The following is a 23,358-nucleotide window of genomic DNA, read 5'->3' on the forward strand; positions in this document are numbered from 1 at the left end:
AGCCGATAGGGAAAGTCCGAAGAATGGTCAAGTGAAAGTCCGAAGGTCAAATGCCAGAGATTCAATTGTGAAAAGAGCAACAAGATGCAAGCGAAGTTCCTCGAGCTGCTTAGCGCGGCGGAATGAAGGAACTGAAGAGGAGCGGGCCACCAGGGGCCTTATATATGGGTGGGCGGGGCTACCGCCAAAAAGTTGCAGAAAGATACATTGCTTTCTGCCCGGAGATTCTAGAAGTTTCCGAGGATTGCTGCGCAGGCACAGAATAAACCCATTTGTGTGATTCGCAGAGACCACGAAGAAGAAGTGTGACTTGCCTAAGGTCATCAAGTGGGTATCCATGGCCAAATGAGAGTTCAAAGCCTGGTCTCCAGAGTCACATTGCAGCATCAAACCACTACACCATGCTGACTTTAAATACTTAGCACACCATCCACCTCTTCTTTTAGACAGAAACTATAGCCTTCTTTTCAAAATGTAATATTTTAACTGCTAAAAATACTGATAGGTATGAATGAGTTAAAATCAAATACATCTGATGAAATAAACTCAGTGTACAAAAGCTTATGCTAGACTTCTTTCTCTCAGTCAATCTCAGGTGATTGCCTTTCTCTGATGCTGAGAGAGCATGACTTGCTCAAGGCCATCCAGTGGATTCCATGACTGAAGAAAAATTCAAAGTTGTCTGTAATAACTTTCTTGTTTTGCTTTGTAATAAAGGCATAACAGTTACAGTTCAAAAGAAATGTAGGGAGTAGAAATGACATGATTGTTTTGTTGTAGTTACTTAGGCTTCTAATTACTTGTAAAACTGTCTTTAAAGGTTATTTGAGAGCATTGGCATTGGGAGTTTTAGTTGATCATCTCATTAATCCAAAGTAACGAAAAGGGTAAAAAAGAAAACCACAATGAGCCATTAAATTGCTCTGCAGTACTACAAATTAGCATAGTAACAAATTTAAACAAATGGAGCCCTGGTGGCGCAGTGGTTAAATGCCTGTACTGCAGCCATTCACTCAAGACCACAAGGTTGCGAGTTCAAGACCAGCAAAAGGGCCCAAGCTCAACTCAGGCTTGCATCCTTCCGAGGTCGCTAAAATGAGTACCCAGACTGTTGGGGGCAAATTAGCTTACTTGCTAATTAGTTTACTTGCTGTTCACCGCTATGATCTTTGGAATAGCGGTATATAAATAAAACATATTATTATTATTATTATTATTATTATTATTATTATTATTAACAAATTAGCAAGAAACTTTGAGGGCTTTTCAACATGTTATATACTATTCAACCTTCCAAGATCTAGGAGAATCCAAGCATATCCTAATAGTTTCCCCACTGTACATATTTTTCTGGCCATAGACATAAATTTTAGGACTCTTGGCTCTTCATCAAGACCTGAAGCCATCCTAGCACAATCTGAATGCCAACAGACCTAGGACTCCATTACTCCACTCCAGTGGTGGCCCAAGGCAAGTGGACAGTTCTGTAGGAATACTGTGTCTTGTTCCATTTATACGTTATCTAATTGTAGCCCAAAGGGGACAATCTGGTAACCCAGTGAAAGCTATTATATTACTTGTCCAACTGCTGATATTAATCTAGACTATTATTTCAGGTTCTGCAGGTTTGGAAGAGCCCTTCCAGGGAATTGAGCTAGATTGCTCCTCTTATGAATCATTTTATCTGGGAGAGGGATCCCAGGGAAGAACACCCAAGCTTGAAAAACAGTGAGGAAAGGTTTAGCTCATGTTTAAAAAGAAGTATTTGAATCAGTCCACAACCCAGACATCTTGTAGGGAGAATAGTATGTCCTTGGTCCCTACCATGCCTGTACTCAATGCATCTATGCCTGTACTATTTGAGGCAGGTGCTCCACATGGTCTTGTAAATACAGTCTGGATTGTTTTTTGGAGGAAATTACAGTGCTCTTTATTACTTCTTAGTTGCCTTGGTCAAGATATGTGACCTATTCAATAGGCAAACTGCAATAAGAACTGGTGTTAACATGTGAGGTGAATTTTTTAGCCAAACATGCTTAAGATGCCACAAGGTCTTTGTCAAGTTACCATAATTGTGCTTATAGACAGGAAACAAGATCCAATGTAAAGAACAGGATTGTTATTTTACTTTTCCAAACCAAACAGCTACTTAATATTAAGGATATTTCTCTTATTTTTTTTTAATTAAAAAAAAAACACCATGAGAATGTTAACACAGTGTAAACCATTTTATTTTATTTACAGGATACTTTTTTCTTGCTTATAAGCATACCTGTTGTCATTTGAAAGTCAAATTTTTCCATGGCAGTATGTACAGAATAAAATATGAACTAAAGGTGACTAAATTATACTACTGTCTTACCAAGTTTCCCCCAACAACAGTATCTGAAAAACAATATGCTGACTATACCTGATGGAAAAAGAAAATACTGTAATACATTGAGTCTTAAAGATAAACACAGCTCTCAATTAGAGTGTGGGTTAGGAAAAAAGTCAAATTGATTTTGCACTATTTTTAGATTGCAACAAAAGATCTTCCACATCTTCATCTTTCAAGAATTTATGAATATTTTCATGTCCAAACATTATAGCAGGGAACCAGCCTGATTGCCCATGTGACTGAGATACCAATACTGGTAAATAAATGTTGAGGCAAATCTTTACTTTAAAAGGCAAGACACCTTTGCTAAATAAAGGCAACATTTGCCTAGAACAGTACTCCATATTTTAATTAATACATTTTAAACTGAAGTTTACATATCACTTTGTACTCCATGTTTTCTGATTATCAGAATTTGCAAAAGCAGAGACATCCAAGCCTTCACCATTGCTGCACTGCTCATATAAAGTCTGAAATTAAAAAAAAAAAAAATCAATCAGATGTAATCTCTTTCAAACCACTTTTCAAAACTTTTCAATATTGGGATCTTTGACTTAACCCACTTATTTTCATCTGTGGATGAAACAGAGCCCCAGTACAAACATCTAAACCCCACGTTCACTATGCCCCTCTTTCCCTAACAGATATCATTTTCTCTGGTCTATTTCCCGCTCTTGCCATTACCCCTTCAGTGGTGAAGATTAAACTCAATCTACAGTAATTGAAAGACAAAAATTATTGTTGTTGATTTACATAGGCAAGCCCAAAGTGTGACAAAAAAAATCTCTGTATTTAAAACCCTCTGAATTTAAGATATCGTATATACTCGACTATAAGTTGACCTCATGCATAAATCGGGGGCAGGTTTTGGAGACAAAAATAGGGATTGTGATAGGGTCTTAGAAACCTTCTTCTACCAACGCAGCCTGGATGTCCCTCTCAGGAGACAGCTGAGGTGGGAAGGAAGCTAGAGAGTTGAGTATCCCCCCTTTCCCCCCTCTGCAGCCCAGCTGTCCCCTCAGGAGACAGGCTGGGGATGAGGCTTGGGGATGAGGGCTTGTCTTCTCTCCTCCTCCCCACCCTGGCTGTCCTCCATGGGGCATCTGGGCTAGGGATGAGACTTGCAGGGCGAGGCCTTGCCCTCCCTCTTCCTCCCAACCCTGGCTGTCCTCGGACATACAGACTGGGTATAAGGCTTGGGGGACAAGGGCTTGTCCTCTATCCTCGGCCCCAGTCTGGTTGTCTCCCGAGGGACAGCTAGGCTACGGATGAGGCGGGGGGGGGGGGGCACTACCCTGCCTCCTCCTCCACAGCCCAGCTGTCCTTTCAGGAGACAACTGGTTTGGAGAAGAGAGCATTACTGTACTGACCTGTGTATAAGTTGACCTAGGGTTTTTGGGTTAATTTTTGGACAACATTTTCACCTTACACACAAGTATATATGGTAGTTCTCTTGATTTTGGGGGTTCTTCATGCAGGCAAGAACTAAGACTGTTTTAGCTGTATATCTATACTCACAATTTCAATTCGTACAAAGGTTTGTGTACCTACTGTGAACTGCCAATAATGAATACTGTTCCCCAAACTACTACTGCACATGACAAAATGAAAAGATCCCGCTGCTTTTCAACAGGCATTCTTCCTTAATTTTAGCACACTTTATCTTTGCTTAATCTCAAGAACTGTATCTGTGGCTTTTTATTTCAGAATGAGGAGAGTTCCTTTGAACAAGCTCTCTTAAGGTCAGATTCTGGCAGAAAATGTGGCACATAAATCCCATTGCTAGTCCCAACCCATTTATCAATAGCTGTCTCAACACTTATATAAACCCCACTGATTCAACGGCAACTCTATTTGGGACTAGCAGTTGGACGAACACCAGCAGTTCCTATGAGTAGATGACAATGTGGGTTTCAGCATACTGTTCATATTCATATATTGTTGACTCAAAAAGAATGTATTAAGTATGTTCTTTCCCCCCCTGAAACTAGACTGAAATTATGAAACAGTTTCATATGTCCCCTTCTTTTTTAAACTCCTTGGAAGCAGCTAACCTAACTGAAGAATGAGAACTGCAAAATATTTTTGGAGAATGAAAGGATAGATTTTCTGAAGTAACACTTAACATCTTCTACAAAGAAATAAATGTACTTTGCCAACTCGATAGTATTTAAACCACTAATAAATACCCAAAACAACTTAATCTTTACTCTCTGAAGTTGCCAGCCACAGATGCTGGCAAAATGTCAGGAAGAAACTCTTCTAGAACATGGCCACAAATCCCGAAAAACCCACAAAAAACTATGGATGCTGGCCATGAAAGCCTTCAACTTCATAACTTATTCTTGTTTAAGCGGGTATAAGGTTCTGCAGGTTTAGTGGATTATGTTTCTGTAGTGGGCAAAGTGGAGTATTTTTTATTTTATGATTGTGTAAATTTCATTTGATTTGTTTCCTTATTTTTGAAGGCTTTCTGAGCAGGTATCTTTCCCCTCCTATACCATGCAACTTTCTTTGGCATTCACTATGCATATATCACACCACTAACCTCCCTTCCTTCTAAGACCCGTCACTTTAGCAAAAATGCATTTCTTGATCCAGTCAGTACTCCTTACACCCTTCACAACTACCCAATCCATAATACCATTCCTCATTATATATTTGCAATACCCAGTGGCCACACAGTTCTCTTGTCCAAACTAGACAGAAAAAAGGCATCAGTTCTATATTCTCTAGTGCTAAGGGTTCACAGACATCAGGTTATGAGAAGCAATGCTACTGCTTAAAATATTACTTACTCTAGCAGCCCTAGAAATGGAATTTGGAGAGTTCAAGCCAACAAGATGACCAAGGATACGTTTCATTTCCTCTGTTGTTCCTTTTTTACCTGAATGCCCTAAAAGAATTTAAAATTTGATTATTCTTGAAAGGTACAGAGTGTTTTTCTGCTCAGCTGTCAAAATCAAGAGTATAAATAGAGAAAAATAACTTTTATATAAAAGAATTTCTGAAATTAAGTGAAATCCACTTAATGTAATAAAAAATTACCTGTTTGTGAATTAGCTTGGATATGCACATAAGGATGAACTAACAATTCAGCAACTGATATCCTTTGTTTAGGATTCCTTACCAAACAACACTGAGGGAAAAAGAAAGGTAATTTGGGATGAATCTGAAAATAAAACCTAACGAATTTTCAGTTTTTAGAATTATAATTACACATAATTTAGTTTCACATTTTACATATGATTACAACTATTTTACACAACAAAAACTCTTTGCTTGCAACTTTAACATGGACTGGATTCAATAACCATCTACAGAACAGGACTCAGTTGACACACTATGTAAATTAAAACTGCAGTTATTTCAAGTAACTTGGCTTAGCTTGGCTGATTGTACCTCAACCCATTAAACCAAGTTAGTCTTGCATCTTCTGCCCACAGACCTTTGCAATCCCTCATGTAAGCTGCAGTCACATAAAAATGAATCTAATTCATCGCCATTTGAACTAAGAACAATTGCTTTTAGCACTGGCACAAGCCAGGACTTTGACCAACTTCTAATGATAGATCATGGATTGTTCTGAACATGGCAAGCCAGGTTTCCTGGTTTGAACAAAATAAAAATTTATGATTCAAACTTTCAGTTTAACTGTAGTTCATAGAAAAGTTAACAGCTAATGATCTATGCTAAACAGGCAAAAGGCACATGCACATCTTAATGTAATATGCTGAGATAGGATTGCCTGAACCAGGACAATGTATTCAGAGTAGCTACCACTGCTAGTGCCAAGGAGGGCAAAGTTCTAAGGTGCAATGGCATACTAGGGGGGAAGGTATTAGAAGAATGGTAAGGTGAGCACTACTATTGCATTAGAACTGACCTCCTACTAAAGTTTCAAAAGACATCTCATTTCCAAAAACAAGGAAGAAATTATGGAGATTGCAATTCCTTACTTCTTGTATACCAGGCTGGGGAAACTCAGGCCCTGAGATCTAATCAGAACCTCAGGGATTTCTAGGGGGTGACATCCTCCATTAAGACACAATTTTTGTTAATCACTCCTCTCCCAATTTGTAGCAGGCTGAAATGTCTCTACTAAGCCTTAAAATTACTGACAGTAAAAAGCTTTAGGCTAAAATATGCTTTTAGTTTTGAAATGACTCTTGATTTTCCTTCAACTTTCCTCCCTCTGCAGACACAGACTCACATGACAACTCTTTCACATATGTCATTTCCCTGTATATGAAAAACCTGATTGTGAAGACCAAAAAATCCAGTGTAATTTTCTATATTCATCTAAGTTATTTAACCATGTAAACCGCCACTGGCAGTTAGAATTTGTAGCTGAAATGTAGGTTTGACTCTTAAGCTAAGACCATCTGCAGCCAACCCCTTCAGTACAATTCACTTTTATGATATAAATTAGCTATACTAGAGTGTGATCTTCAACACTATATATTAGCTACTAGGAAAAGATGTATGTGTATCTGTTTTTCAGAATCTCACATTGGAACTAGCAGAGAAGAGCCAAGAGGATGATTAAGAAATATATGATGCCACATATTTCTCAACCCTTCAAATGTAATCAGCACATAATTTATAGTTTGTGATTTCATTTTTAAGACATCAATATTTTAAAACTTAATGCGACTTAAAGTCCCATTTTAGAATAAACGCAAGATGTAAATCAAATAAAGAAATATGTATATGTGGAAGGGAACTCAATACATGTAGAGGAACATGAGCTTGACTCTTGAAAATCAAATGATGAGTGAAATTTATGGAGCACAGACCTATTAAACTTCAGATTTTTTTTGGGGGGGGGGCTTGACAGGGAGGGTTAATGGGGCATAGGACAGAATAGGGGAATTTCAGCACAGAATAAGTAAAGAGATAGTACAGGAAGATCTGGTTAATCTAAACGAATATAAGTCTCCAGGGCCAGATGAACTACATCCAAGGGTATTAAAAGAACTGACAAATATAATATCAGAGCCTTTGGCAATAATCTTTGAGAACTCCTGGAGAACAGGAGAAGTCCCAGCAGACTGGAAGAGGACAAATGTTGTCCCCATCTTCAAAAAGGGAAAAAAAGAGGATCCCAATAATGATCGTCCAGTTAGTCTGACATCAATACCAGGAAAGATTCTAGAGCAGATCATTAAACAGAGAGTCTGTAAACATTTAGAAGGCAATTCCATAATCACAAAAAGTCAACATGGGTTTCAGAGAAACAAGTCATGCCAGACAAATCTTATCTCTTTCTTTGATAAAATTACCAGCTTTGTAGATGAAGGGAATGCTGTGGATATAGTATATCTTAATTTCAGTAAGGCCTTTGACAAAGTCTCCCATGCCATTCTTGCAAACAAGCTTGTAAAATGTGGGCTAGACAAGGTAGCTGTTACATGGATTTGTAACTGGTTGACTGGCCGAACCCAAAGGATGCTCAACAATGGCTGCTTTTCATCCTGGAGAGAAGTGACCAGTGGGGTCCCACAGGGGTCTGTCCTGGGCCCAGTGCTATTCAACATCTTTATCAATGACTTGGATGACAGAATTGGTGGTATACTTATCAAATTTGCAGATGACACCAAATTAGGAGGAGTAGCAAATACCCCAGAGGACAGGATCAAAGTTCAAAATGACCTGAATAGACTAGAAAGCTGGGCCGAAGCTAACAAAATGAAATTCAACATGGAGAAATGTAAGGTAATGTACTTAGGGCGGAAAAATGAAATGCACAGATACAAGATGGGGGACACCTGGCTGAATGAAACGACGTGTGAAAGGGATCTAGGAGTTCGAGTAGACCACAAGTTGAACATGAGTCAACAGTGTGATGTGGCAGCTAAAAAGGCCAATGCAATTTTAGGCTGCATCAATAAAAGTATAGTGTCTAGATCAAGGGAAGTAATAGTGCCACTGTATTCTGCTTTGGTCAGGCCCCACCTGAAATATTGTGTCCAGTTCTGGGCACTACAATTCAAAAAGGACATTGAGAAACTGGAGCATGTCCAAAGCAGGAAGACTAAAATGGTGAAGGGTCTGGAAACCATGTCCTATGAGGAATGACTTAGGGAGCTGGGGATGTTTAGTCTGGAGAAGAAAATGTTAAGAGATGATATGATAGCCCTGTTTAAATATTTTAAGGGAGATCATATTGAGGAGGGAGCTAGCTTGTTTTCTGCTGCTCCAGAGAACAGGACCTGGAACAATGGATGCAAGCTCCAGGAAAAGAAATTCCACCTCAACATTAGGAGGAACTTCCTGACAGTAAAGGCTGTTTTGACAGTGGACCACACTCTCTCAGAGTATAGTGCAGTCTCCTTCCTTGGAGGTCTTTAAACAGAGGCTGGATGGCCATCTGTCGGGGATGCTTTGATTGTGATTTCCTGCATGGCAAGGGGTTGGACAGGATAGCCTTTGTGGTCTCTTCCAACTCTATGATTCTATGATTCTATGTCCCCTTTGCAGGATTTTGGACAGCTCCTGCCCCTGCCAGAAGCCTGACTCTCCTCAGAGAAACTTTTTTGGAAGGCTACCCACAAATTGGGGGAGTGTGGGTGGAAAGATCCCTTCCCACAAACTTCCTTCTGCTCATGTTTTTTCCATACCAAAAGCATTAAGGAGTCAGAAGTTATTTCATAGTTTTAACATATATTGCAGCCCAAATCTTCCCAAAACTTTTTTTTAACTTTATTGGTCCTGGAATGTTTTAAATTTTTCCTGTTTAATTTCTTTTTAGGGATTGATTAATGATTTTATGTTGGGGGGGAGGATTGGGGTTTGGAGGGGTTAATTGTATTTAAAATTGTATGTGATTTTATCTTGATATTCCTGTAACCTTCTTTGATTCTTTCAAGAAAAAACAGAATATTAATAATAATAATAATAATAATAATAATAATAATTGTAAATGATATTATCAGAATATCAAAAGTTACCTTTAATACATCCTGGAGATCTTTTTCTGTAATATCAGGAAATGCTATTTCATAATTAGGATCAATTATGGCATGAAGTTTTGTAATCTGATTTGTTATGTGTTGAAATGGAGTTCTTCCATAGGTCATACAATATAAAATGCAGCCTAAAGACCAGACATCACTTTTTGGACTGATCTGAAAAGAAAAGGCAAGGAAAATATTTCTCCACACAATTAATACTATGATTTTAATGTTCTTGCTGTTATCAATGTGATCCATCTGATGCAAGAGAAAATAAATTAGGCAATAAAGAAAGCAGCCAGATCAATTAAACCTTTTGTGACTATACCTGTTGCTAAATACATTATCTGTAACAACAAGTAAGGCCACACTGAGAAATATACAACAATATGAGAATGTAAATGACATTTCATAAGATCATTGCTTTTAAGACATATCATTTGCAACAATGAAGGACAGGTTGCTTCCCTGTAACTGTCATTTTTCAAGTGGTTATTTGTGAAATCCCAGGAGAGGCAGGGCACGAGAAGGAAGGATGGGTGGGGTTGTGTGATTTCATAGATGACCATTTGAAGAACTACAGGTAAGCAATCTGCCTTTCTTCTTCATGGTCTCTGTGAATCACACAAATGGAAGACTAGCAAGCTACGAACCACAGTAGGAGGGAGTGTCATGCCACACAGGATAAAAGCACAACCCTCCCAAACGCAGCCTCCATCTGTGACTCTGAGTCCAGAGGACAGCAAGATATGAAAGTGGGCAGTATGGACCATGTGACAGCTTAGCAGATGTCATGCAGAGGAATCCCATTCAGGAATATAGTCAGGGCTGCAATCACTTTAGTTGAATGACTTCTCACTTGGGCAGAAGACAGCTTGCCTGGTTGCCCATGTAGACACAGCAAGTTGCTACTTCATAGACAAGTAAAGGAAGAAACAATTCTAAAGCCTAGCACCCTACAAACATGCAGGCAGTTATGGGGGTAAAAAGGAAATGCCTAGCCTAAGGATGGCAAAGTTAATCCTCTTGCAAAGGGTATAGCTTTACAACTCTGCTGGCAATGGTGATCACAAATACATAATCTGAAGGCAAATCTGAAGTGCGCCCTTGCCTTATGCGGGGGATCCATTCCAGACCTCTCCGCGTAAGGCAAATAGCGTGTATGCTTGAGCCCTATTGAAACCAATAGGGCTTGTGCATGATGTGCAGCGCACACACCATTGTAACCCTGTTGAGTGGTTTTCAGCGTATATTAGCTTTAAGTGTTTCTTGGACCATTAAAAGAAGTGCACCAATGCAGGAGGGTGCAAACCCCTGCAACCTCTAAAAAAACTCCCTGTCCCAACAAATCTGACAAACCAGAAGGTTCACCAAGCCACTGGAAGTGCCATGATATGACTGCAAAGAGACACTTAACTTAAGAGAGAGATAGCAACTGGACAAGGTCATCAGTAAGTCGAATACATTAATGACTGTAGCATCATTGGAGAAATCCTCTGAAACTCAAACCATTCTGATAACTCAATCCATTTATAGGTGCAAGAGCACTAAATAAACTTCTTATCACCCAACTGTTTGGGACCTAACTGTTATGTTTGCTCCATATCAAGCGAAAGAATGATACCAACAATCGGACCATTCTATGTGAAGCAAAAAGCTGGTAGCAGTTATTGGAGTTTGGTAGGGTCTATATGGGATGAGAAATGGTACTGACAATTGACCTGCATTATGGAGAGGATGAAAACTTTTCCCTCTGCACAGAGTGAAAGATAGTACCAGTGATCGGTCCTCAGTATGGAAGGATTGAAATATTGTGCCTCCTCCATACCTCAATGACAGGATCGCATCAACAATAGGCTTTCGTTGGTCTCTCCATATTATAGACCAATCTCTTCCTCTATTTCCTCTGTATGGAAAGATGGTATTGATGATCAGCTTTCAGTATAGGGAGACCGATCTATTACTTCTCCTCTGTATGGAATAAGAAGATGGTACCAAGCGCAGGCTCTCAGTATGGGTAGAATAATCCCCTCCTCTATTACCTCTGTATGGAGAGTAGGGATGGTATTGGAGACCAGCCCTCAGTATGGAGAGGCCAACCTGTTACACCTGCTCCATATATAGTGAGAAGGAGGTATCAATGATATACCCTTGGTATATAGGGACCAACAACCTCTTCTGTTTCTTCTTAATGAGTGAGAAGGACAGGTTGCTTACCTGTAACAGTATTTCTTCGAGTGGTCATCTGCGAATACATACAAATGGGTTTCACTGCGCCTGCGCAGTGCTGCTCGGAACCTACTGGAATCACTGGGCAGAGTTTTACTCTGCAACATATTGAAACTTTTTGGCGGTAACTCCGCCCACCCGTTATAAGGCCCCTGCCTTCCCGCTCTTTTCCCCAGTTCCGCAATTTTTCCGCCAAGCAGGCGATGGAGAGAGCCAATGAGAGCAGGACACTGAGGGGACGGACGGGTGGGATTTGTATGTATTCGCAGATGACCACTCGAAGAAATACTGTTACAGGTAAGCAACCTGTCCTTCTTCTTCGTGGTCTCTGCGAATCATACAAATGGGTTTAGACTGACAAGCTAAGGTCTGCGGCGGAGGGAGTGTCCTGAGACCAAAGCTATGGTAAACCAAAGGTATATTTATTACAAATAAACATCCTGAACCATAAAGAGTCAGTCTTTTGTTCATGCACAGATAAATTAGCAACAACTTTGCTAAACCTGAGAAGGGAGCAGAGGTCATGCAAGACCGATCCCATAGAAGTTGTGCAAATCAACATTCAACAGTATAAACAGTGTAAACTGTATAACACAAATACATCAGTAGTGCAATCAATGCAACCCTGAGACCAACACAGCCCTCCCGAAAGCTGCGTCTCGGATGGCCCTGGTGTCCAACCTGTAATGTTTAATAAAAGTGAGAGGTTGGGACCAGACAGCAGCCTTACAGACATCCTCCAGAGGAATCCCAGACAGGAATGCTGAGGATGCCGCCACAGCTCTTGTGGAATGTGACCGAACCCTGCCAGGGAGAGGTTTGCCCAGCAGTTCATAGCAGAGGTGGATGGTACTGGCCACCCATTTGGAGAACCTCTGCGTAGACACGGGCAACCCCTTCTTCGGTTCCGAGTAGCATTGAAAGAGTCTCTCGGACCGGCTGGAGGCAGCAGTTCTGCCCAGGTAAAACGCCAGCGCTCTCCTGACATCAAGGGAGTGTAGGCGTCGCTCCTCATCCGATGTCGGATCGGATGCTAGAGTGGGCAACACAATGTCCTGGCACATGTGGAAAGCAGACACCACCTTTGGCAAGAAGGTGATGTCCATACGGAGGACTACCTTATCCTTGTGGAACCTCAGGAATGGTTCGTCCCTCCTTAAGGCACAGAGTTCGCCCGCACGGCGGGCAGAGGTGATGGCCACAAGGAAAGCGGTTTTCCAAGTCAACAGTCTCAAGTCCGCTGAGGCCATGGGTTCAAAAGGCTTGGATTGGAGAGCGGACAATACCGACTCCAAACTCCAAGCCGGTGTTGGTACCGACACAGGAGGATATAGGTTGGCACAACCCTTCAGAAAGCCCTTCACCAAGGGATCCTTAAAGAAAGACACCCTCCCCCCGAACTGATATTTTGCACAAATGGCAGAAAGGTAGCCTTTGATGGATGTGAGGGACAGCCCTCCGTCCAAAAGCGCCATCAAAAACTCTAGCACCACTGGAGTGGAAACCTGTGTAGGAGACAAGCCCTTCTGGTCAAGGAAGAGGCAAAATCTCCTCCATTTCAGGGCATAAGAACGCTGGGTGGAAGGTTTTCTGGCAGCCAGGATCACCGTCCTAACCGATTCCGGCAAGGCGGTCAGGGCCGGATCTTCCAGGCCACCAGCGGCAGGCTCTCAATGTCCGGGTGGAGAATTCGTCCGTCCTGGATCGAGAGCAGGTCCGGACGCGGGTTGAGACGGAGGAAGCATCTCCCGGAGAGGTGGAGAAGGGATGCGAACCACGGTTGTCTCGGCCACCACGGGGTGATCAGGATCGCCTGCGAGCGGTCCGTTGCCATTTTGGACACCACCCTGACGATGAGAGGGAACGGAGGGAAGGCGTAGAGGAGCTCCCCCGTCCAGAGGAAAGCGAATGCGTCTCCAAGGGATCCGTCGAATCGCTTCCTGGAGCAGAACTGGGGACAGTGGCTGTTCCAGCTGGTCGCGAAGAGGTCGATCCGGGGGGTTCCCCACCGATCGAAGAGGTCGCTGACCGTCTCGGGATGGAGCCTCCACTCGTGGCACACCGATGGAGATCTGCTGAGGCGGTCTGCCAGCTCGTTGTCCTCTCCGGGAAGGTGAATCGCCTGGAGGAGGACACGTCTTTGGATACACCAGTTCCAGATGCGGAGGGTGAGGTCGAGCAGGGTCCTGGACTTGGTACCACCTTGCTTGTTGATGTAGTACATTACGGTGGTGTTGTCCGTCCTCAGGAGGACCACTCTTCCTGAGACAGCAAACTCGAATGCCCTCAAAGCCTTCTCCACTGCGAGCATCTCCAAAGCGTTGATGTGGAGGAGCTTGTCTTGTGCGGACCACCTGTCCTTGACGACAAGGTCGAGCAGGTGGGCGCCCCATCCCTCCAGGGATGCATCGGTTGTCAGCGTCAGCTGTGACTGAGGCTGATGGAAAGGCATCCCGGTGCAGACGTTGGAGCCGTCTAGCCACCATCTGAGGGAAGCGGCTATAGGTCTGGGTACCGTGAGCCACTTTGAAGGTGGGTCCGTGAACGGAGAGAAGACGGAGAGGAACCAGGATTGGAGAGGACGAAGACGCAGTCTTGCCCAGGGGGTGACGAATGTCGTCGATGCCATGTGGCCCAGGGCGACTTGGACGTCTCTGGCTCTTATCCTTCTGTGTAAGATGCACGGCCTGAGGGATGTAGCCAGGGCCTGAAACCGGTCCGGAGGGAGGAAGGCTAGGCAGCTCTCGGAGTCGAGGATGGCCCCGATGAACTTGACCTGTCTGGTCGGCGTGAAGTGGGACTTTTCCCTGTTGACAACCAGCCCAAGGGAGTCGAAGAGGTGTAAGGCGAATGAGACTGCCTCGTGCAGCTCTTCCTGGGATTCGGCTGCAAACAGCCAGTCGTCCAGGTAGGGAAAAACCATGAAGCCCTTCTGATGAAGGTATGCCACCACCGGCGCCATGCACTTCGTGAAGACTCGTGGGGCCGTGGCCAAGCCGAACGGGAGCACGTTGTTGTGGTACGAGTCGGAGCCGACAGCGAAGGCGAGGAATCTCCGGTGGGATTCTCGGATCCCGATGTGGAAATAGGCGTCCTTCAGGTCGACAGTCGCGAACCACAGGCCCTGGTGGAGGAGAGGCAGAATGGAGGCCAAGGTTACCATTCGGAAGCGACGGTAGTTCAAAAACAAGTTCACTTGTCTCAAGTCCAGGATGGGCCTAACGCCCCCATCAGCTTTAGGTACGGTGAAGTACCTGGAGAAAAAGGCCCGAGGATGTTGGTCGGGCGGTAAAGGGGAGATTGCCCCCTTACAAAGCAAGGTGCGCACTTCGTCGAGAAGGGTGTCCGAGGGGGGAGTGGACATGAAGGCTCCAGTTGGAGGGAGCTCTTGGAACTCGAGGGCATAACCCCTACGGACGATGTTAAGAACCCACGAGTCCGATGTTATAGAGGCCCAGGTGTTAAAATAGGGCCTCAAGATGTCCAAAAAGAAGAGGGGTGAAGGGGAGACGAAGCGCGCTGCGTCCTTTCAGGCTCTCTTCTTCCCCTGGTCGGTATCCTGCCGGCGGGACTTGCGGTACCGAGGCGGGAAGGTGCGACGGCCAGAGGAGGAGGAAGACTGCGAAGGGAAGCGCTGTCTCTGAGAGCCTTGGTGCTGGGGCTGTCGGTCCCGGGAGAAGATCCCTTGTGACTGACCTTGCGGCTGCCACGGGCGCTGTCGCTTCCGGAACGGAGAAGCCGGTGCTGAGGACATGCCGTGCTTCTTCGCCGCCGCCTTCATCCTGAACTTGCGGTTCAGGCGGTCGTCGGTCTCGGCGTGGAAGAGGCCGGTCCCGTCAAGCGGCATGTCCTCAATGGCCGCTCTAACCGTCGGGTTGAGGTCAGAGGCCCTGAGCCACGCGTGGCGCCGAAGAGCCATGGCAGCTGACATGGACCTCCCGGAGCAGTCCGCCATGTTCCTGGAAGTGGTGATTAGCCAGCTTCCGATGGAGTGCGCCTCGTCTCTGATCTCCACCAGCTGCCTCTGGATGTCATCTGGGACGTCCGGAACCATGGGAGAGATCCGTTCCATGAGGGTTTGAATGTAGGCCCCCATGCAGGCGGTGTAGTTGGCGGCCTTGACCCCAAGAGCCGAAGCCGAGTAAGCCTTTTTTGCCAGTCCATCGATCTTCTTTGCCTCTTTGTCGACAGGGGAAGTAGCCTGCTTCGGAACGAAGCTGTGCTGGGCCCCCTCCACAATGGCCGAGTTTGGTCTGGGATGTTCTGCCAACCAGGAGCAACTCGCCGGGGCGACCCTGTAGAGGGATTGGACCTTGCGGGAGGGTGCCGATAGGGCGGCCGGAGCATCCCAGGACCTTTTTACGATGGTCTGGAGGGAGGGGAGGAGAGGAAGGCATGGCGGAGTGGGGACCCGTCCATGCACCCTACGCTCGACAGGGTCCTCTGCGTCGTCCTCCGCGGCTGCGAGCTCGATGTCGAGGGCCCGTGACATCCTGACCACGTGCTCTGTGAAGGCCCTGACGTCGTCAGACGGCGAAGACGGCCCTGGGTTGTGCATCCTCTGAGGGGAGGCCGAACCTGAGAGGACATCCTCGTCCGAGGGTGCCTCCGAAGGTGGCAGCGGTTCGTCCTCAGAATCCAGGTCGGAGGAGAGGGGGTCCGTCACCCTGACCTGGGATCTCGGGCGGACGAAGTCCAGTGACGATCGGGAGCGTCTGCGGGTTGAGGACGGCGACCTCTCACGAGTACGGAGTGGAGACGGCGACCTCTCGCGTTTACGGGGCGGCGATGATGTCCTCTTGTAGACCGACACGGTGGGAACCGATCTGGCCGGGTCGGCTCGGTCTACGGGGTGGGGGTTCAGTCTGGTGAACTCCCTCAGGGCTCTGTCCTCCGGCACCGACATGTAGTAGCGGCGCGACTGCACGTCGTAGAAGAGGTCCGGGATCCCCTGTATGTGAGCCGAGTGACCTTCATCATCGGTCGCCGGATGGGAAGAAGACCGATGATCAGGAGAGCGAGGGGCGTCATCCGTCCCGTGGATGAAGTCCAAGGCCGGGGGAGGCAGGGATGTAACAGGGGTCCCCTGGTCTACCGGCTTCGGCTCCTGGTATGGAGCTGGCAAGGCGGAGGCGCGGGCCTGTCTGGAGTGGGAGCGCTCCTTGTCCTTTGCCCTCGGCGGGTCGGTGGTGCGCCGATCCTTGGAGGGCTTGGCCTTTTTAGGGGCCGGATCACGGTCAGCCTTGTCATGGTGCCTTTTCTTCCCAGGCTTGGGAGTCTCCTCCGATGGGAAGAAAGGGTTGTCCGGGAGGTCCAGGAGGACAGCAGTCGGTGTCGATGACGAAGGCCTCGGGGACCTTGTTCCTTGCACCGGTTCGGTATGCTCGGTAGGCATCGGATGCCGTGATCCCTTGGATGCCTTGGAGGACGAAGGCGAGGCGAGATGGACCTCCGGTTTGGGAGCCTCCTTGGAACGGGGGCCCTCCGATCCCTCCTTTGGCTTGGAGGCCCGTTCGGTACCCTCAGTCCCCGATGGCTTATGGGGGCGCTTGGAGGGTTTGTCGGTGGCACTGGGCGGTTTGGAGCCACGGGCCACATCGGAGGTGGTGGAAGGAGTCCCGGCCGGGACGCACACCACGCTGGGGACGGCGGTTCTCCCCGATCCCATGCTGGAGACACTTGCCCGAGAAGATGAAGCGGGGGGCGGCAGAGGCGGGACAGAAGAAGACCGCGGACCCCTTTCTTGCAATTTCCCCAGGGCAATCGCCGAAGTAAGCCGGGACTCACGGTTTTTCCGGGCCTGGGAAGAGAGGGATCTGCAGAGTGCGCAGGCCTTGGGATCGTGGCTTGGACCAAGGCAAAGCAAGCAGGTGGAGTGCGGGTCCTGAACGGGCATCTTGCCCTTGCAAATGTCGCACTTCTTAAAAGCCGCAGGCATTTCAAAGTCGCCAAGTCGATGGGAGATCCGAAAACGAAGTCAGCAGTCCGAAGGTCCGAAGTTACCAGGGGCGGGAGACAAAGAATGGTCAAAAACGAAAGTGATTCCAAGCAAGCAAAGCAAGCGAAAGTTCCTCTGAAGCAGCTAGCGCGGCGGAAAAAAGGAACTGGGGAAAAGAGCGGGAAGGCAGGGGCCTTATAACGGGTGGGCGGAGTTACCGCCAAAAAGTTTCAATATGTTGCAGAGTAAAACTCTGCCCAGTGATTCCAGTAGGTTCCGAGCAGCACTGCGCAGGCGCAGTGAAACCCATTTGTATGATTCGCAGAGACCACGAAGAAGAAGACAGTATTTACGATCAACCCTCCATATGGAGAGACAAATCATTTCTGTTTCCTCTATATGGAATGAGAATAGGGTGCCGACAATCAGTCTTCAGTATAGAGGGACCAACTTGTTATGTGTCTTCTGTATGGAATGAGAGGAAGATACCAATGTTAGGCCCTTGGTATAAAGGGATGAACCCATCTCTCATTTTGTCTGTATGGAGTGAGAAGGTGATACCAACAATCAACCTTTAGTCTGGAGGGAATGACATGGTTTGTTTGTTCTGTATGGAGCAAGTGGATAGTACCTCTTCAGTATGGCGGGACCAACCACTTCTTCTGTTTCCTCTGTATGAAGTGAGAAGATGGTACCAACTACTGGCCTTTGGTATGGAGGGACTGACATAATCTGTCAGTCCCTTAGTATGAAGGGAGCAACCACTTCCTTTGTTTCATCAGTATGGAGCAAGAAGATCCATATCCATGGATTGAACTATCCACACTGTGAAAATATTTTAAAAATATACAAATCCCAAAAAGCAAACCTTGATTTTGTCATTTTATATAAGGGGCACCATTTCACTATGTCACTGCATTTAATGGGACTTGAGCATCCAGATTTTAGTATCCATGGGAAAGGGGGGGGGGGGGGGGTCCCTGAAACAAAACCTCAGCAGATGTCAAGGGCCCACTGTACCAACAATTTTCTTTCGTATGGAAGGACTGGTCTCATCTGATTCCTCCATATGGAATGTAAAGATGGTACCAATGATGAATGTGTAATACATCTCCCCCAAGAGGAGTGTCAGAATAGTCTGTGACTACTGGCAGTGCCAGCTTGGTGTCTATCTGGTGCTTCTAAGTTGGTAAGACTGCCTGAGAGCCAATTGGTCTGACAAGTCTGCAAAGTTGGAACCAAAGAGGATCGAGATGAGGCGAAGATGGTTTACCAACCACCTGAGAAACCTTAGATAAATTTATACAGTAAATATAAATCTTCTGTATTACAACCAATAACAAAAGGCAAGGTGAGCAGCTATTTAAATCTGCTATTTCACTGGAACATGTCTGACAGCAAAAGCAAACTCTGAAGTGTTCCTGAGATGCTACTGTTGTGGCAGACAAGAAGGAACTAATGGATTAGCTGGGAAGCAAGCTGGTAGGTTGCTCAGAGAGTGGGTGGGGCAACCATACAAACGCTTATGTAATAGCTCTAGAAGGTTCTGAGGATGTACTTCACAGGATAACCCATTTGTGTGATTCACAGAGACTACAAAGAAGAGCAATTGCTTTATTAAAACTGTTTAGGATCTTCATGCACTGATGAAGCATCGCACAGGAAATGGAAGACACTGTTTAAAAACTCCTTCACAATACCTTGCACTGAATGAACCACAAACTGGTCATACAGGAATCTATACATTTAAATTTGCATAATTCTAGTGGTTTAGCTCCTAAGCACTCTTAGCCAGAATCAGCTTTAGCAGTATTTCTGCTCTTAGTATTTCTGAATCACAGGCTTCCTAACATGACCATAATGAATATGTAGTGTAGAGTTTCAAAACCTCAAATACATGAATCGCATGAGGCCAGATAGAACTTTTGCAAGAACTACCAGGATAGTCATCACAAACAGCCTTGTACAACACATTAGGAAGTACGTTAAAGTGAAACTTTTTCAGGGGTGCCAAGATGATCTGAGAGTGTGAGTTAGTAATCCTTATATTGCACATCGAACAAGAAGAGATAAGATCAAAGATTCAGACTTTTAAACAGGTCTCACTAGATTTATGTGTCAGGTGGGAAACTTGCCATCTAAAAGAACCTACCCATATATACTTGACTATACGTTGACCTCATGTATAAGTCAAGGGTAGGTTTTGGGGCCAAAATTATGGATTCTGATATGACCTATGGATAAATCAAGGGTAAAACTTAGGGGGCATGTGTCAAATGATCTAAAGGATGAAGCAAGGAAAACAATGCCAAACAACTTACAAAATTCCAGCAGGCACAACTGTTTGTGCTCATCCTAAAAGCTGGATGGATGAGAAATAGATGGGATGTCAATGCTTCCAGGTTTGATTATGCTCTTGCTTTTCACCAGGGCATGGCTCCTTTTTAAATAAGAGTTAAAGTACAGTACTTACATTGACCCATGGATAAGACGACTCAGGTTTTTGGGATCAATTTTGTGACTCAAATTTCTAGATACAGTATCTGCTCAAAGATAATCTGATTGATTAGCTTCCCCACTCAAGCAACTTGTCCTGCAAATCTAATCCAGTGCATGGCATTCTTGAGTTTAAACTTGAGTTGCATGCCCTTCCCCACAGACAACTGTGGGATTGGCCATGCTCAATTGAACATCCTTTGAATAATACCTAGGTTTATGGGTTGAATGTGGGGAAGAGAATTTCTCTAGATCAGAGAACCTGTGGACTTTCACAGGTTGCTAGATCAATTCCCATCTATTCCAGCAGCACACTCAAGAGTTGGGAATATTGGGAATTTTAGCTCAGCAACATCTGGAGCAGCACAGATTCTGTAACCCTGCACTAGAGCTTTTGCTTCAGTTCCTATCATTCTGGATTAAGTTCCTCCTAACTGTAAAACCTGCATCTGAATTAGAATAGAAAGCACCCTTAACAGCATGTTTCCAGGTCACTACAGATGTATGGAGTTTATCGCACTGACCTTTCCCATCCTTCTCCAGCACCTTGCAAAGAATGGGAAAATCACATTCTTTCAAAAAGTGAGGGAGAAGTCCAGATTGGGTACAGGGTGCCATGATTGGCTATGGGATGCCTCCTGCCTGGGCACGGAGGTGTGCAATAAAATCTGTGTTTAAAACTTTTCATCTTACTCCTAGCTTGGGAGGAAAGGATGGGAAAGGGCAGTGTGATAAACTCCTATCTTTGTCACCTATTACCAAGTAAACAATAAGCAGATTGCCTTGTATCATAGGATATTCGTTATGATATACATCCAAACTAGCAACAAAGGTGCTTGGTAGCAATCTGGCCAATATGTTCTGGAGCTCTTTCATCTATCAATTAACCTCTTTGGAGAATTGTCTGCTGATGCTGGGCAATAACTCTCACAACATAAAATGTAAACAGGAAGAAATTATACAACTTTATCTTAACTGGCTTTCCAAAATAATAAATGCAATGTTTGGTTTGCCTCAGTGCTACATCCACAGTTTGGGAATGATAATACTGCCTGCTTTACAAGAAATATTTAGAAAATGTATTCACAAAGCTTTAAATATTGTAAAGTACCAAAAATGCTGAACAATATTTTTTGGATCTATTGATTAACCCAATTCAATATGGGTTACTTCTTCATTAGCTTCAAGTTTAAGACAGATAACAGGCAGCTTCATCTTTTCAAATATAGCATAACCATACAATAGCATAATAAAAATAAGAATGATGGTCAGGTTGTGTTTGAAGAGTTTGTGCTTTGTTGACTGCATACAGCTTAAAATATGTATATCACTATATTTCAGCATTTATCAAAAACCCTTAATTTATCAAAACCCACATTTTTTTAAAAAAAGGAGACCTGGTGGTGCAGTGGTTAAATGCCTTTACTGCACCTACTTATAGCCACAAGGTTGTGAGTTCAGTCCCAGGGCTCCAGGGCTGACTCAGCCTTGCATCTTCAGTAGGTCGCTAAAATGAGTACCCAGCTTGTTGGGGGCAATTGGCTTACAGTTTGTAAACCACTTAGAGAGTTCTAAGTGTACTAATATGCAGTATAGAAATGTATTTGCTATGCTATTTTTTTAAATCAAAAACTCTTAATTTGCATCAAGTTGAAAGGGGTTGCATTATATGTTTTTAAATAGTATAATGCTGTCATTTAGGACTCTATAGATTTTTTTTCTACACCTTTTCACCAGGATGTGTCTCAAGCAAAGAATGCATGGACAATGAAACTGCCATCTCCTCCTCTTCACTGCAAGCTGGCCTTCTCCTGTTCCCTTTTCTCACTTCAGTCCCCTGCTATTTCCTGCCATGTCACTTTACCTGACTCCATGAGATGATTCTGAGGGCACAGGGATGTGAAGGACTGAGAGGGGTTTCCTTTACATAAATGTTTTCACAGTTCTGTTGGCAATGGATATAATCTACTGAATCAAAAATCTTTGCTTTATACAGGAAAAGCCTCTATACTCCAAGCTTCAATATTCGATGTTGCTTCTCTTGTCCCACCTCATGACCCCACCTTTACCTTAGTCCATACTAGTCTTTTCTTTTCAATCATAGTGAGATTTATTTACCTTTGACCTTGATTTGCCATTTTCTCCACTGGAAGACATGTCTTTGATTGCCTCTGGTGGCATATAATTTACAGTGCCAACCTAAAAGCATTAAACATAGGATTAAATATATTTAACTGACAAAAACAACATTTTTAAAAACACAATTTTATCAGTCCTCTCAACCCCATTTTAAAAGACATGGATTGCAACAATGTAAACAATAAGAGTTTCAGATAATTCATTAGAAATATTTAGTACAGACAGAAATCAGTCTGGGAAAGGACAACAAGACTTGTGAACAGCAAAGAGAGAGAGTTAGGAAATAAATGAGTAAACTAAATATATAATAAGTAAGTTTAAAAAGTTTCAGATCAAAAAATCAATAGTCCATTTATAATAAATGCATAGGCTGTACAACTTTATAGCATAAGATGTGTGTTGGGGATGAATTAGTGGAAAATTGATCACCATACAGTAAAACAAGCCTTCTATAAAACAAATGTCCCAAACAAGCAAAATTTTCCAGGCTCCTCTTGATGTCCACAAGCTCTGCCGCCATTCTTGCATTAAAAAAATACTGGTGCAAACTCACTTAAGACAACTGTATTATTGTACTGATGCTGAATTAACACATTCCCCAATAGACTCACCTGTGAATCTTTAACAATACTAGTCACATCCGGCTGCATTTGGTTGGCAATACCGAAGTCTATTAATTTTAGCATTCCATCTACCAACAGGAAGTTTGCTGGTTTGAGATCACTATGAACAATACCTGGAAATTAAAATTTGCAGTAACTTCAGAATCAAGTTGGAACTATCTTCCAGCTCTGGTTTACTCTTGTCTACCTTCTCCTGGTTTTCCAGTTTCAGCAATTCTATGTAGGGTCATATGACTCCAGTTACATCACAGGGGGATAACTGCAACATGCCATATATACTCAACTATAAGTCAACATCGTGTGTAAGTGGAGGACAGGTTTTGGGGACAAAATTAGGGATGTTGATATGACCCAAAGATTAGTCAAGTGTATCCCTTCCTCCCCCTCTGCAGTGTTGTTGTCCCTTCGGAGGACATCCAGAGGACATCCAGGCTGAGGAAGGAGGGGAAGCAAACATTTCCCTCTCAAGCCCTTCCTCAGCTCAGTTCTCCCTTCAGAGGACATCTGGAGGACAGCCAGGCTGAGGAAGAAGGGGAAGCAAACGTTTCCCACCCAAGCCCTTCCTCGCCCGTCTCTCCCTTCAGAGGACATCTGGAT

General features: G+C 44.4%; 1 protein-coding gene across 7 annotated transcripts in view; it reads right to left on the minus strand.

The window, feature by feature from the left end:
• Positions 1-2,213: 2,213 nt before the first annotated feature.
• The window catches only part of TTK (TTK protein kinase), a 100,678-nt gene continuing 79,533 nt past the window's right edge, over positions 2,214-23,358 (minus strand). For all 7 annotated transcript variants that reach the window (XM_089530861.1, XM_089530864.1, XM_089530860.1 and 4 more), the window contains 6 exons: positions 22,750-22,874; positions 22,118-22,198; positions 9,334-9,510; positions 5,429-5,519; positions 5,179-5,276; positions 2,214-2,850 (listed from right to left, as the gene is read on the minus strand). In XM_089530861.1, coding sequence (XP_089386987.1) covers positions 2,761-2,850; positions 5,179-5,276; positions 5,429-5,519; positions 9,334-9,510; positions 22,118-22,198; positions 22,750-22,874 — 662 coding nt within the window. In that variant the 3' untranslated portion in view covers positions 2,214-2,760. The remainder of the gene's footprint in view (positions 2,851-5,178; positions 5,277-5,428; positions 5,520-9,333; positions 9,511-22,117; positions 22,199-22,749; positions 22,875-23,358) is intronic.

This window comes from Sceloporus occidentalis, unplaced genomic scaffold (genome assembly GCF_023333645.1).
Source record: "Sceloporus occidentalis isolate IW3139 unplaced genomic scaffold, rSceOcc1.0.p SCAF_6, whole genome shotgun sequence".
Classification (NCBI taxonomy): Eukaryota; Metazoa; Chordata; class Lepidosauria; order Squamata; family Phrynosomatidae; genus Sceloporus; species Sceloporus occidentalis.